This window comes from Myiozetetes cayanensis, unplaced genomic scaffold (genome assembly GCF_022539395.1).
Source record: "Myiozetetes cayanensis isolate MyiCay16 unplaced genomic scaffold, myiCay2020 scf4, whole genome shotgun sequence".
Taxonomy (NCBI): Eukaryota; Metazoa; Chordata; class Aves; order Passeriformes; family Tyrannidae; genus Myiozetetes; species Myiozetetes cayanensis.
In genome coordinates, this window is record NW_026087631.1 from 61,775,903 (window position 1) to 61,789,073 (window position 13,171).

The following is a 13,171-nucleotide window of genomic DNA, read 5'->3' on the forward strand; positions in this document are numbered from 1 at the left end:
GCTAAGTGTTTGCAGAGAAGCAAATACACTTAAGCATTTTTGGACAGAGCTTCTTAATGTGCAGTGGGTCCATTACTGTTGCTGCTTTAATTATAGGGAATGCAATAAGAGTTCTGTGGGCCCGAGCCCAGCCATCACTAGGGATGATTTTGGCTAATCCTAAGGGGAAGAGTGACCAGAGTGGAGCAACAGCTTCCCATACAGGCAGATTGGTGTTCTGATGCCTGTCTCCTCAGGGTCACTGGGTGCAAGATACCATCTGCAGCATCCCCCCTGGGCAGGGTTAACACCAGCACACCAAGACAGGCAGGAGCAGATGGCCACCCGCTGGGATGCAGGAGACGATTCAGCCCTGAACTCGTTGCAGGGGATGATGTCACCAAGTCGTGGCTGTTTCCAATTTCCAGCTGCTGGTAGGAGGCCCCATTACCAACTGTCTGAGCATTTCAGGCTCTTGGAAAATGTACAAGGAGGGCCAACACTGTGCATCTGGACAGACCAGCATGCAAGCAGGCTTTTAAAAATGATAGAATGAAAAACCAATGATGGGATAAATATCTGTGTTAAACTCATCAATAGGAGCCAATCAGGGCAGCCAAAGGTTTGTAAACAGCCACAAATGTGTTCAGATTCACAGAATCAAAAAACATTTTGAGCTAGAAGGGACCCAGGATCTTCAAGTCCAACTCCTCAGCAAATGGCCCCTTCCAGAGACTGAACCCACAACCCTTGGTATTATTAGCACCAGGCTCTAACCAAGAGCTGATCTCAGGGGTGTCATAAAAATACTCCAGGAACTACATGTTGTACCACAAAACAGACCCTTCTGAAGCCACCAGTGGGACTGGGGACTGGCATCTGCAAGACTAAAAGAACAAACCTTTGCTGCTTGTGCAAAGGCAAAAACTGACCCAGAGGAGCCATATGTTAGTGACACACCATGAAGGATCCCACCACTGGTCCAACACAACACAGGCCATCATTTCATCTTAGAAGACTTTCTGTCACTACCATAGCCTGGGGACCCCAACACTTGTAGATGTCAAGCAAAGCACACGGCTTTGTTGCCATAAGATGCTCAGCTTGTAGATCTAGTCAGTAGCTACAAAAATTTTGACTCAGGCTTCCTCAAATTAGTAGAAATTATTAAATCACAGATTTTAATTTGATTCATCAATTCACCACTGTAATTCTAAGATAGAGAGCTTATGGAAATGACCATTGAGGAGAATTAATTTGTTACTGCCCTGAGAACAAAATGAGACAAACCGAAATAAAGTATATTTCTAGTGTGTACTTAGTATCTAAGGAGCCCCTGGTGGTCTAGTGGTAAGGGCGCGGCGCTGTCACCGCCGAGACCCGGGTTCGATTCCCGGTCAGGGCCACTCCCGGGCAGGTGGGGCTCGTTAGCCCTTAAAGGCAACCCACCTACGTCCTAAGGACCTCGCTGCCACCGTCCAAGCTCGCTTGGCCCCGGCAGATGAACCTTAGGATTAAAGGGTGGGCTCAGTTCCGTGCACACTGTGTCTCACCTAAAAAATCCAATGCGCAGGCTGGAAGGTGTAAAGACCTTCCCCGGATCTTCGCTCGTCAAGACTGGCCATTATTATTATTATACGTAGTATCTCCATTACTTATGTTCAAAAGGATCATGAAGGATCCAAACAGACAGAAGGAGGCAGAGGTGAACAAAAGCATTTGAAACTTCTCTTCTATGAAACGCTTTGCTGAGAATTGTTGAGCACCCAAGAGCACCCCAGTGCCCCATGTCTGCAGAACCAGACAGCAGTGCTGGAGATAAAGCCTTCAAGGTACTCAAACTCTTGAACTGTGGCTTGACATTAAGTTCTGTGGCACCAAAAGCACAGTGACCTAAAAGTCTTGCACCCATTCCTGTTTCTTTGAAAACATTTGCTGTGTTATCTTTGTGCCTGCAGAACACATGCATCACATCTGACTGTGCTACCCTGAAATCTCCACACTGAACTCCTCCAGAGCTTTTCCATGCATTTATTCAACAAGAGCTGCTCTGTGGCCTGGATTCCAGGATGTCCCACAACAGCAGGCTGAACCCTGACCTCAGACACAGCTGAAGCTACGGGAGGGTTACCCCTCCTCCAGGACTTGCCCTACGCTGGGAGGTCTGACCACACTGCTCGAGTCAGGGATTCTTCCCTCCAGCACATGGGTCTCTTCTCTCCCATGTTTAAGGGCAGACTTGCCTCAGCCTTTTGTGCGTGCCTTTTGCTCAGGTGAAGGCTGGCATCAGTGTGAAGAAAGCCACAGGATGCTCTGGTGGGGCTACCCCAAGTAAGACCCTCCCTGGGACAGGTCAGACAGGCAAAAGGCACCTGAACAACCCTGTTCCAGTGCTTCGAAACAGCTTTCCTCCCATGTCCCACATGGTATTCCAGCCTCTTTGCTTACTCTCCTCTCTCCTGCACACTCTAGGCTGGTACTCTACCCTGCAAAAGCCCCTCAGTGAGCAGATTTATGGTCTAAGCACAACAGGCATGCAGCAGCAGTAATTTATACAGTGCTTAAACACTCAGCACTGAAATCACACGCCACCTACCCCCTTCCCCCAGCCAGCCACTCTCAGGGAAACACGAAACATGAAGTGGGCTTTAACAGCTCCACCTAGAGCTTTGGCATCTGCCAAGGGATTTCTGGCCAGCTTCTCCACCAGCCCTTTCTTGGCTGCTTCTCCTAGGGCACTGTGTGGTTTGCTGCAGGGCACAGCAGCGTGGTCTCCCCTTGGCTCCTGCTGTGCTGTGCTGGCACGTAGCACATCACCATTTAGTTGACTTGAGGAGAGGTGAGAAGGAAACCATTCTGCCATCACTGAGCCCCTTGCTCAGCCAGCATGGGGGAATATTACCTTCCTACCTGTGCCTCTATCCGTGGGGCTCCAGCAGGGCATCTGGTGTGCAGCAGGCCCAGGAAGCCAAACTCATCCAAGAGGTTCAACCACACTTGTGCTCAGATGTTGGCTGTGTACCACTGTGTGCTGCTGAAGCCAAAAGATCTGTCCATCAAGGAGACAGGGCACACTGCAAGAAGTTCTTGCCTGGTTGCTGCTGAAATCTCCTCCATCCTCTTCCCATGTCCCAGGGTTGGCAAAGGAGAGGGCCTATGACAGCCAGATGCCAAGTAACTAAGGCAACATCTGTGTACAGGAACTTGCCCTTAGTTTATCCAGCAAGAAAAGGGGGGGGAGAAATTTGGAAAAAAAAAAAAAAAGTGATCTCAATGCAGATCTAAGGTGTTGTTTCCTCCCAAATTTCATCTGAAGCCTGCTATCGTCATTTGTCACTATTGTCTACCGTGACAGGGCATAGGATGGCTGAGAAGAGCCAGAATGCTCAAGGAGTCTGACCACATTATCACTGCTGTGTGCAAACCGCAGTGTGTGTTTGACAAGGGCAATGTTCATCCCCAGTACCTGCCGTTTGTGTGTTCCACCCTCAGACAGGAAGATATTTTAGCAAATAAGTTACTGAAAAGCCAGTTTGTCCAATAAAACTGAGGAGATGATAAAAGGCAATGGGGCTGTCTATGTAACTAAGTTTAAAAAGTATACATATCCATATATCCATATGCATATACACACACACACAGATATGTATATATATACTTTCACTGTAGTTCTGTGTGTGAAGTGCTAAGTGATAGAGAACCACAGTTTTGAAAAGCTGTGGGACATCACCAATCTGTGCTACTGCTCTAAGGTAGTTTTAAACTTAGTTGGAACACACACAGTGGCAAATGGGAAACCTGTATTACCTCTAATGGAATGTCCACATGAGAAATGGCTCTGAACTTACCAGTCAGAAGGCACCATCTATAGAACTGAGTATGTGGGGGGTTGACTGGGTCCTATTCTACCTAACAGACCAAGATAGTTAATAATGAAGTTGCAATTTCAGGGAGGAAAGACTAGTTCATCTGACATGTATCTAAACGTGAGATATAGAACACATTTGTACTACATTAGAACAGTGTAGTGAGATTTCCCTCAATACAAAAAGTAAATGAAAACACAAGTGAAAAAAAATTGGAAATAGTTTATTTGCTGCATAAGGAAATGTCTTGTAAATTACATATAAAGAAACTTGTTATGCTGTAGTATATAATTTCCAATATTCCACAAAGATAATTGTAATAAATATACAAACCAAACCAAAGTAGAAGACTAAATCCATCAGGCAACCTACAAAATGTTTCATCAAGTTTTATACTTGCAGCATTAGCATGCTTAAAATCTTGTGTTTTTTTGAAGAAAAATTCTTTTCAGATTTCAGGTGCAGCAAAATTCTTTTCACATTTCTTTGGAGCATTTTCAAAGCTGTCTAACTACAAAATACTGTTCAAAATTAGCCGGCATTAATTAAACCACTCAAGAAAAGTAACACCAAGTTCTAAGTGATGCAAAAGTGTCATTTTTCTTCTTGCTTTTAAAATTCATTTAGTTTTGCCAGAGTTAGGAATTATCTGATATAAGTGCACTACGAGTCCAGTCAGCCTGAGGCACTACCGACTCTTGTCATATTATGACTCTACATAAACTTCATACATTATATAGCTCTGAAAGGTTTCTCCATTAATAGAGACATATCCCCATAGAATAAAAAAAACAATACCATATTGAAGCTGCAAGCTAGTTAAATTGGTTGTACCCTCAAGTGCAGTGTGTGCTTAGAAACATTTTTCTGTAGTTTCATTCTATCCCACACTAGACATTTTTATTTGACTTTAAATTTAGAAGTGCTGATAAAGGCTTTACGGATGCTCCTAGCCTCTACAAACAATATAGAGAATTTTTTGACACCTTCTGCTGTTCTCTATCTATAGTTTCTAAATTTTTTTGAAACAGCAGTCTGAATTGCATTTTAGACTTCATTGCTCTGGACCACACTGACAGACAGGTCTATTATTCCATACAAATCTCTTAAAAACTGAAAACACTTCACTATGCTTCACTATTACTGAATACTTGGGGGTATAAAAAGAAACTCTCTAAAACACAATTACCTAAAAATATTTGTTAATAAGCTTAATGCAAATATTATGTAGAAAAAATGGTTTAGTTACAAAAAAATTCATTAGAGGGCCAATAAAAATATACTGAAGAGAAGATCTTTACAAAAGTGAGGTTAGGAAGTATGAGGCATTGACATTCACTGTAAACATCCTGTGTTCACTAGAATCCCTTGTCTAAAGTACATGTTCTGGTTTTGTTCCTGAGCTTCATGGCCAACACTTGCATAGACAGCTAAACCTATCATAAAGGGTTGTTTATACAGACAGTTCTGCTTGTACAGAACTTCAACAAACTGATGCTTTTACCTTTTGAAATAATTTCATTCCATTACCAGGTAGTTAAGGAAACTCTGAAGTATGGTATGATTTTTGTGTACTCAGTGCATTGGGTGGATTGGGACAGCTACCTCATAGTTTGTTAATCTTAAATAATATCCCACTAAGAAGTGTAGCTGTTTGACGTTCTGGCTTAGCATAAATATCTACTCCTGCTCACTGCTGCAAAGGTTGCTTCTGCTCTGCCAAAGACTGCATATGGCAAAATGTCAGGAATCTGAGTGCTACAGCATCAAACATCCCCAGTAACAAGATGCAGCTTATAATCAGTACAGAAGACCCCACAGAGAATTTCACCTTTACCCAGGCAACACGAGTGCTTTGCTCCAGGCTAACCTGCTTCTGTTGGAGGAAGCTGAAAAGTACTTACAGGGTAAACACAATATGGAGTGGCCTAAGTAAAAAGCCTGAAGAACATACTTGCATTTTGGATATGAAAAGCAGGCATGTGTTTAGTTACTGCACATGGAAATGCACGTGGAAGTGGTACAGACGGACAATTATATCCCCCTCACAAACAGCACAATAACACAAAAGCAGCAAATTGCCAATTTTAAATCTTATGTTAAGGCAAATCTAGATAAACAACCATAACAGGATTAATAAAAATAGGGAGTTTTCCTTGGCTTTTTCTTTGTTTACTTTTTCTGTGATTGGCTTTTACACATCGATAAAATCTGTTTAAGCACCTTCTGAACATCTTCATCCATTTGACCCTAGAAAGGGGAGAAAGAAGAAAAGATGATTGAATTCAAACAGCTCTCTACTCTTTAAGAATATTGACAAACTATTTTTGAGGTATTAGATTCATTTCCCTAATGGAGCTTAGTTTGTGCTTGAACTGTCATACCTCTTGGGAGGGATGTCTTAGATACAACATGCCAAGTTCTTACTAGATCTGCAGAAGAAGCATCTTTAATTAAAATACCAAGACTGTGTGACTGACAACATGCAACCATACCTGCACAGCGTAGAGAAGATGCATCCTGTAAACTGAGACAATTTCCTGATGTTGTTTTTTTGTTTCCTAGAAAACAGTTAAGCAGAAAGGCACAGAGCACTCAGAACTATTGAATTCAGGACTCCTCAACTAGATCTATACAGGGGAAATTACAAACCAGTTTTATGCCATGCATTTAAAACCAACTCCAACACTGCTGTGCCACTCTGCAGCCTAAATTTGCTCAGAAGCACGTCCATGAAAATGCTGTAATTCCAACCATCCCAATAAAAAAGCTGGTGAGGTAACATCAGTTGTAAGAAGTGCAAAGGTGTGGAATGAGCACATACTTTACTTCCAAGCTTATCAGCAACCAGAATTGAGGAAAGCCAACAATATTCTGACCAATCAATTCTTGACTGCAGCTAAGCTCTTCCCTAAAGACAATGACTTCCAAGGAAAAAGAGGTGCTTACAAAGGTCTTAACCCACAAACCCCTCAGTTAAGGAAAGCCGGGCTCTTTTTTAATGATCACAGACTGCCACAACCCAGGAACCATCTTTCCAAATAAACATGAAGCTGCTGGGAAAGCAAACCTACAAGAGGGAAAGAGTGATTCTATCCTGTTTTAAATCCTACCCACTTTCCTAATGTGCTGCATATCTTTGCACCTCACACTCCTTCGCTGGTCCTTAAGCAGTGGGAAATGAAGGATCCTTTCAGACATGGAGGACTGGAATAAGAAACAGTCTGAGTCTGATCAGGATGCAGTGTGTAACTGTCTGCCTACTATTCCTCCCTGCTGCAAGGGTGTTTTTCTGACTCTTCTTTCTTTCTGCTGGGGAAGGTAGGAAGGAGACACCAGTCAAGCCACTTAGCGTGTCAGTCTGGGAATTCTCCTTCCAGAGTCACTCCACAGCTCTTGACAAGGGCCTCTGGTGGGCAGTACTTCCTTTTCATCCTCAAAAGTGAATTACAGTGCTCCTTTGGGCAGGCAAGCTCTTGGAAATATCAGTTAAGACTCAACCCAGCTTAGAGGATTGGACCTTTCATACACATACAAATATAATTAAAAAACCCTCTGTAAGCAGTTCAACATTTCAGAGAATAAACTGTGCTCTCCATAAACAGATGGATTTGCTTGATTTGAAACCTCATGCTTTCAGTGAGTATGTCTTCCAGAAAGCTTGATAAAACAAAACTATTTCAGCTAGGTAGTTAGCTAAGCACAAATCCCCTGCACACTGGTCATATTTTTGCACAAAACAGGGTCTCAGCATCAGATTTGGTCACTAGATTCCATCATGAGAATTTTGTTTCTGGATTGACCTGAGAAAAATATGTGGGAAAACAGCTTTCTTTAGCTAGACTTTTTCTAAAGAGCAATTTTTGACTTGCAGATTCCTAGATGTTTCAGCGAAACAGAGAAATTACAGAATTTCTGGATGAAAATTCCCTCCCATGTACTCACTGACTGTATTCCACTTTAAATAAGCAGAGTGAAGAACAGCACCTCTATCTTTGGAGAGCTGGGACTAACGTTAGGTTTACAAACTATCACACTTACAGTCAGTTGGTTTTGCAACTGCTTCACTTGTTGTTGTAACATCTCCAGCTGCTGGCTTTGTCTTTTGGGGGCACTGGTTGAGTAGGAAAGCTGAGAAAGGCTGTTCAGTGCTTCTTTCAATTTGCTTATTTCCTTGGACATTTCATTGATCTAGGGAGGCAAAAACCAGGTTTCATCAAATGATCCAAGACAGACTGTGTTCCTGTGGGTCTCATCTATGAGTTATTTGTGACTTCAATTTAATAAGTGGGGGAAAACCAAATTGTAAATAACTCAATGGACAAACAGAGACATCATGTAAGCAAAGGGTTACAATGCTTCTCTATCTCCCATCCTAGTCCAGTCTATTCAAAATGTACTCCTTGTTCTGACAACCATCAATATTTACAAAGAAGGACTGCATTTACCACCTTTACAAATTCTGCTGCTGAAGACACAAACATAACAAACATAGGTCAGCTTTTCAGAGCTAGCAAAAGGCATAGCTTTTTATAGAGAAATTTGTAGTGACAGAAATGGTTGCTGCAGAGGAAAATTAGTCAGATCATACTAAGTTTGAGATGATACAGTGATATCACAATAGTGAATTTTTGCTCCTTGCTGATACTTTGTTTCCTTGCCTCCTCTGGAATCTCTTCCTGCTTTAAATCCCACTTTTTGACTTCAGTTGCCTGAATAGTGTGAACCCAACCTAAGAAGAACTTTAAAGAGGTAAACTGAAAGACCATGTATATCTCCACTTTAAACCCTGAATTTTTGGATGGGCAAACACACTCAAAAGTTACACCACTATGTGACACTTGAAGCAACATCATCTGTGAGGTCCCTTGGGCACCACCCAATGTGTTTTGCAGTCTGAACTCATACTACTCCTGCACTGTAGTGAGTCACTGACCTTTTTATCTTTATCTTCTTCTAGTTTTGATGAGTTTTTAATTTCAAGAAGGGCTTCTTGAACTTGGTGGTACTTTTGCTGAAGATCAGTCACCTCCCGTTCCTTTGCTTCAAGCAGAGTATGCATACCTTCTTTTGCTTCTTTCAAGTGCAGAATTTCATTTCTCAGTTTCAGAGCATCTAAGGACACGTTTTCCTTCTCTCGGATTACATCTTTCAGTTTGGATGACAGAACACTAACTTCACCCTCTAGTGATGACTGGAGCTTTTCATATGCAGCCTTGGGTACCATTGCTTCATTAATTGCAGCTTTTTCTTCCAGCAACTCCTTCTCTAAGTTTCTTAATTCACCTTCCTTGTTGCTAAGCTGTTTTTTGAGCTCATTTATTTCTTCTTCCATTTCCTTTATGGTATTTCTGAGTGCACCAATCACCTGACGGTGTTCAGTAAGTGGCACGGAGTTTTGTTTCTGAGTGTCTAACAGTTGCTTTAGTTCTTCTGCTTCATCTAAGACTTTTGTGTACTGGGATTGCATTTCTGATAACTCATTTTCTGCTTTGTATTTCAAAGAATTTGTTACCTCCATCAGTTTCTCATGTTCTTCTCTAGGAATGTAGTCCAAAGCTATATCATCTAGAGTTTTTTTCTTCCTGTAGTCTTCAAGCTCTGTTTGTGCTTCTTTGTACAACTGAGACAATTCACTAAGTTGTCTGTTGAGCTCATCTACCATTCTGTGCATCACATCTTTCATTTCTCCAGCTTCAGCACTAGATTCCAGCTGTGTCTGCTTTGTCAGCTTGTCCTGTAGCCTTTTAATTTCCTCTTGGCCTTCTTTGTACCTCTCAATCAGCAATGCTTTCTCTTGATTAATGTTCTCAATAACTGAACAATATGAATTCTTCATTTCCTCACACTCTTCCACAGACAATTTGCTTGCCACATTCTGCTCTCTGTCTTCAAACTTTTTCTGTAGCTCTCTCACTTTTTCTTTTTGTCTTTCGTTCTCCTCCAATGCTTTCTTCAATTCTTGCCTAAGTGTTTCAACTTCTGCATATGTAACTTTTAACATACTCAGATCAGAACTGGTTTCTTCACTTTCAGAGGAAACAAGACTCAGCTTCTTTTGCCTCTGTACATTCAAGGTGTCTTTCCCAGCTTCCTCATACCTGTTCTGAGTTTCTTGGAACTTCAGGTTAAGATCAGAACCATTTTCTGAAATGTCTGGGCTATTTAAATGATCTGTTTCTGGAATTCTAGACTGGGCCTGAGCTTCCAGGTGCCTTCTTCTGACTTCAGAGTTCTCTGATTTCCTCTGTACATCCTTTAGGTCTTCCTGAAGATACCTCATTTTTACTTCTCTGGGACCTGTCAACTTTTCTTGGGTCTGAGTGGCATTTGATGTAGGCTCCGGCTCCTGAGCCAAGAACTCATTTTGTCTATCTACTGTTTGCTCAAACTCCGTTTGAGTTGAATAAGGTTCTACAGCTGAATCCCCTTCTTTAGGTTTTCTTTCCTGGTCAAAAGAAACACAAACAATTGCACAATAAATACAAAGATAAGATTATATTTTTTTAGAATAGAGCAAGCAAAGAAACACTGCTACATCCTATAGAGACAGATGATTAAAGAACCATGGAAGAAAGTTTTAGAAAAATTCAAAGCCCAGCTGCTGCCATTTAGTCATCTACAGTGAGAGAAGGCAGTAAGTGCCAAGGTCCTCTGAAAGTCTGGGCTGATCTCCATAAGCTAATAATCAAAGCTATGCAAATTAAAATTGTGCTAACCCAACTGCTAACAACATCTTTTAGAATGTGGTTATCATAACAAACAAAGTTATTCAGTAATTTATGGAAAAAGTGAGAAGATAAAACACTGATTTAATCCTTTGGAGCAGAGTGTTTCCATGATCTTACCAACAAGCTCGCTAAATTATCTTCAGAGTACAACTAAAACAGTAAGAAGCTCTTTGTTCTGCTGGCAGATTAAGAGGGCACCAGAACAGCACAAAAATATGCCACCTGTAATTTGTCCTGCAGCTCCTTATTGTGCAATGTCAAAGAAGCAATCTTTGCTTGCATCAACAGCAGTAGGTCTTGTTGGTCAGCTTCAGAATTCACATCCAATAAGCAATCAGCACCTTCAGAGAAAAAAAAAAGATTCAAAAGCTTTCAAAAAGCTGAAATGCCAGCTAGTTAGTGATTCTAACATTTAAACAGTTTGTTGCCATGACCACTAAATGCAGTGAGCAAACAAGCTGTTCCTATAAACTCCCCAGAAAAGTGTTAAGTTCTCTCAACAGAAGCAGGAGGTTTTGGTGGGAAGCTGCTAGCAGAATTACAAACCATTACTCTCAATATTTAGTGTGTCTCATGTTCTAAGCAGAAAGGCACAGAGGATTTCTGACCAGATTTCAACATTTCATGCCACCTAAAATGCCTACCCAAAGGATTAATTGTATACCTGTTGTGCTGTCACTCAGTCTGTCTTTATTATCTCTATGCAAGGAGCTGAATTCTTCCTGCAAAGACATCAAAAGAAAACGTTCTCTCAGAAAGTAGTTGTAAAGTTGAACAGCTCACCAAAAAAGACCTTTAGACAGAATAGATCCTGCTCGATAAAGCCTGTCAAAGTGGATTTCTTTTATTTCTGAGGTCCCATTTAATTGCAGCAGGTGTCCAGTATTTCAAAGTCTGTTAAAGCCATTCAAGTTCTACTGCCCAATTCCCATTAAATACTAAGGAAATAGGGGAAACTATCATGTAGATAGATTGAAAGACTGCAGCCCCTGTGATAAATAATAGCAATATATTGACAAGTATTTAAAAAAAAAAATAAATCTTCAATGCCCTAAGGTAAAGATCAGATAGAACACACTCAATTGTTTCCGTGATGTCTTTTTGTAAAATGGTCTCTTTTTGCACTGCTCAATTCCATGCCCTTTGCTGGCATTAGAAAGTGAACTCTTGTAGCATTAATACTTCCTTTCATAACCATATTCCTAACCACTAACTAATCTATGACCATTTCTATATACACATTTGATAAACTTTAGAGTAATCTGCACTTGCTTTATAAATTACATGTAAATAGATTTGGATTTCTTTTCACTCCTAGAAGTCAGCTAATTGGGTCAGAGAAGACTCTGAAGTCAGCAAAATAGAATATTAAGCAAAACAGATACTGCACTTTCCTTCCCTCAGCTCATAAGAACAGAACACTGATACCTTGCACACTTGATCAGCAAAGAAAGCCTGCCCTTTTCCAGTCATGGGAGTTGAAGTTGATGAGTGTGGAGAGGACAAATCATTAAGCTGTAAAAGATTTTTATATAAATAGGTATGTATATGTACATGCACATATAACTACCTCTATAACACGTGCCCATATATAATACACACACACACAAAGAGTACTTTTCCCTGCACTAACATAAGTCACAAGTCTAGATTATTTTCAAAAAGCAGACCTAACTATTTAGTGCTCTTCTAAGCCAGTATTACATAAGGATTGTAGCTATTACACAGGTAACATTCCCCTTTAAGATTAAACCCAACTGTTATACAGATTTCTATAGTATCAAAATGCATTTTCTTACTTCTATATGCATATATTCAAATAATAATGTGTACATATATATATGTATAATCAAAATATACAGAATAATTGACTTACTGAAATCAGCAAAACCAGGACAACTTGAATTTGAAGAAGCAATTGTACACTAACATTTGCACATTTTATCTTAGGCCATGCTGTATTTCAAGCAATTTTGCTTATTTAACCTAACCAACATGCGCTTTCATGGTGTCATCCTAACGTCAGGAAAAGCACTCGTAAGACAGGCGTATAAAATAACAGTTACAGAGCAAATCCAGCCCACATAATTCACATAGTGTTCAAAACGCCTTATACCCCCTAAAAGCATCTCAAAATTGGTCTTTTCTTTACCTGAATAGGACTGATAGGAGGAGGTGGGGCTTTGCGTTTTTTTGGAGTTCCACTTCTTTCTGAACTTAATTTAGAGCCTTGATCATGCTGAAAGTTTCACCAGCCAGAAAAGGTAGGTTTGTTAGTTTGGTTAGTAAAGTCCGAGCAAGTTGTTTTATTAAAAAAAAAAAAAAATCCCACATTAATATCAACTTTAGCAGCTCATGCAGTGCTTTTTTTTTCCTATGTAAAGACCACATCTCTACCAACACAAAGATATGAAACATGCCTGACAATAAGAATCTGCTCCCTTGTAACCCATGCTTCAGTGAAAACAAACAAGATTTAGTGAAAAAGCAGAAGCTGACAACAGGTTTAGCCCCAGTGATCTTAAATAATTCCATTCATACATAGCCCAGTCATGCCCTTCTTCATGGCTCTTTCCTCTCCACCAGCTTCTGCCT

General features: G+C 40.7%; 1 protein-coding gene across 2 annotated transcripts in view; it reads right to left on the reverse strand.

The window, feature by feature from the left end:
- Positions 1-4,047: 4,047 nt before the first annotated feature.
- The window catches only part of RAI14 (retinoic acid induced 14), an 87,833-nt gene continuing 78,709 nt past the window's right edge, over positions 4,048-13,171 (reverse strand). For both annotated transcript variants that reach the window (XM_050329231.1, XM_050329232.1), the window contains exons 11-18: positions 12,729-12,815; positions 12,005-12,091; positions 11,241-11,298; positions 10,799-10,917; positions 8,782-10,293; positions 7,887-8,036; positions 6,341-6,406; positions 4,048-6,095 (exon numbers count right to left, since the gene is read on the reverse strand). In XM_050329231.1, coding sequence (XP_050185188.1) covers positions 6,018-6,095; positions 6,341-6,406; positions 7,887-8,036; positions 8,782-10,293; positions 10,799-10,917; positions 11,241-11,298; positions 12,005-12,091; positions 12,729-12,815 — 2,157 coding nt within the window. In that variant the 3' untranslated portion in view covers positions 4,048-6,017. The remainder of the gene's footprint in view (positions 6,096-6,340; positions 6,407-7,886; positions 8,037-8,781; positions 10,294-10,798; positions 10,918-11,240; positions 11,299-12,004; positions 12,092-12,728; positions 12,816-13,171) is intronic.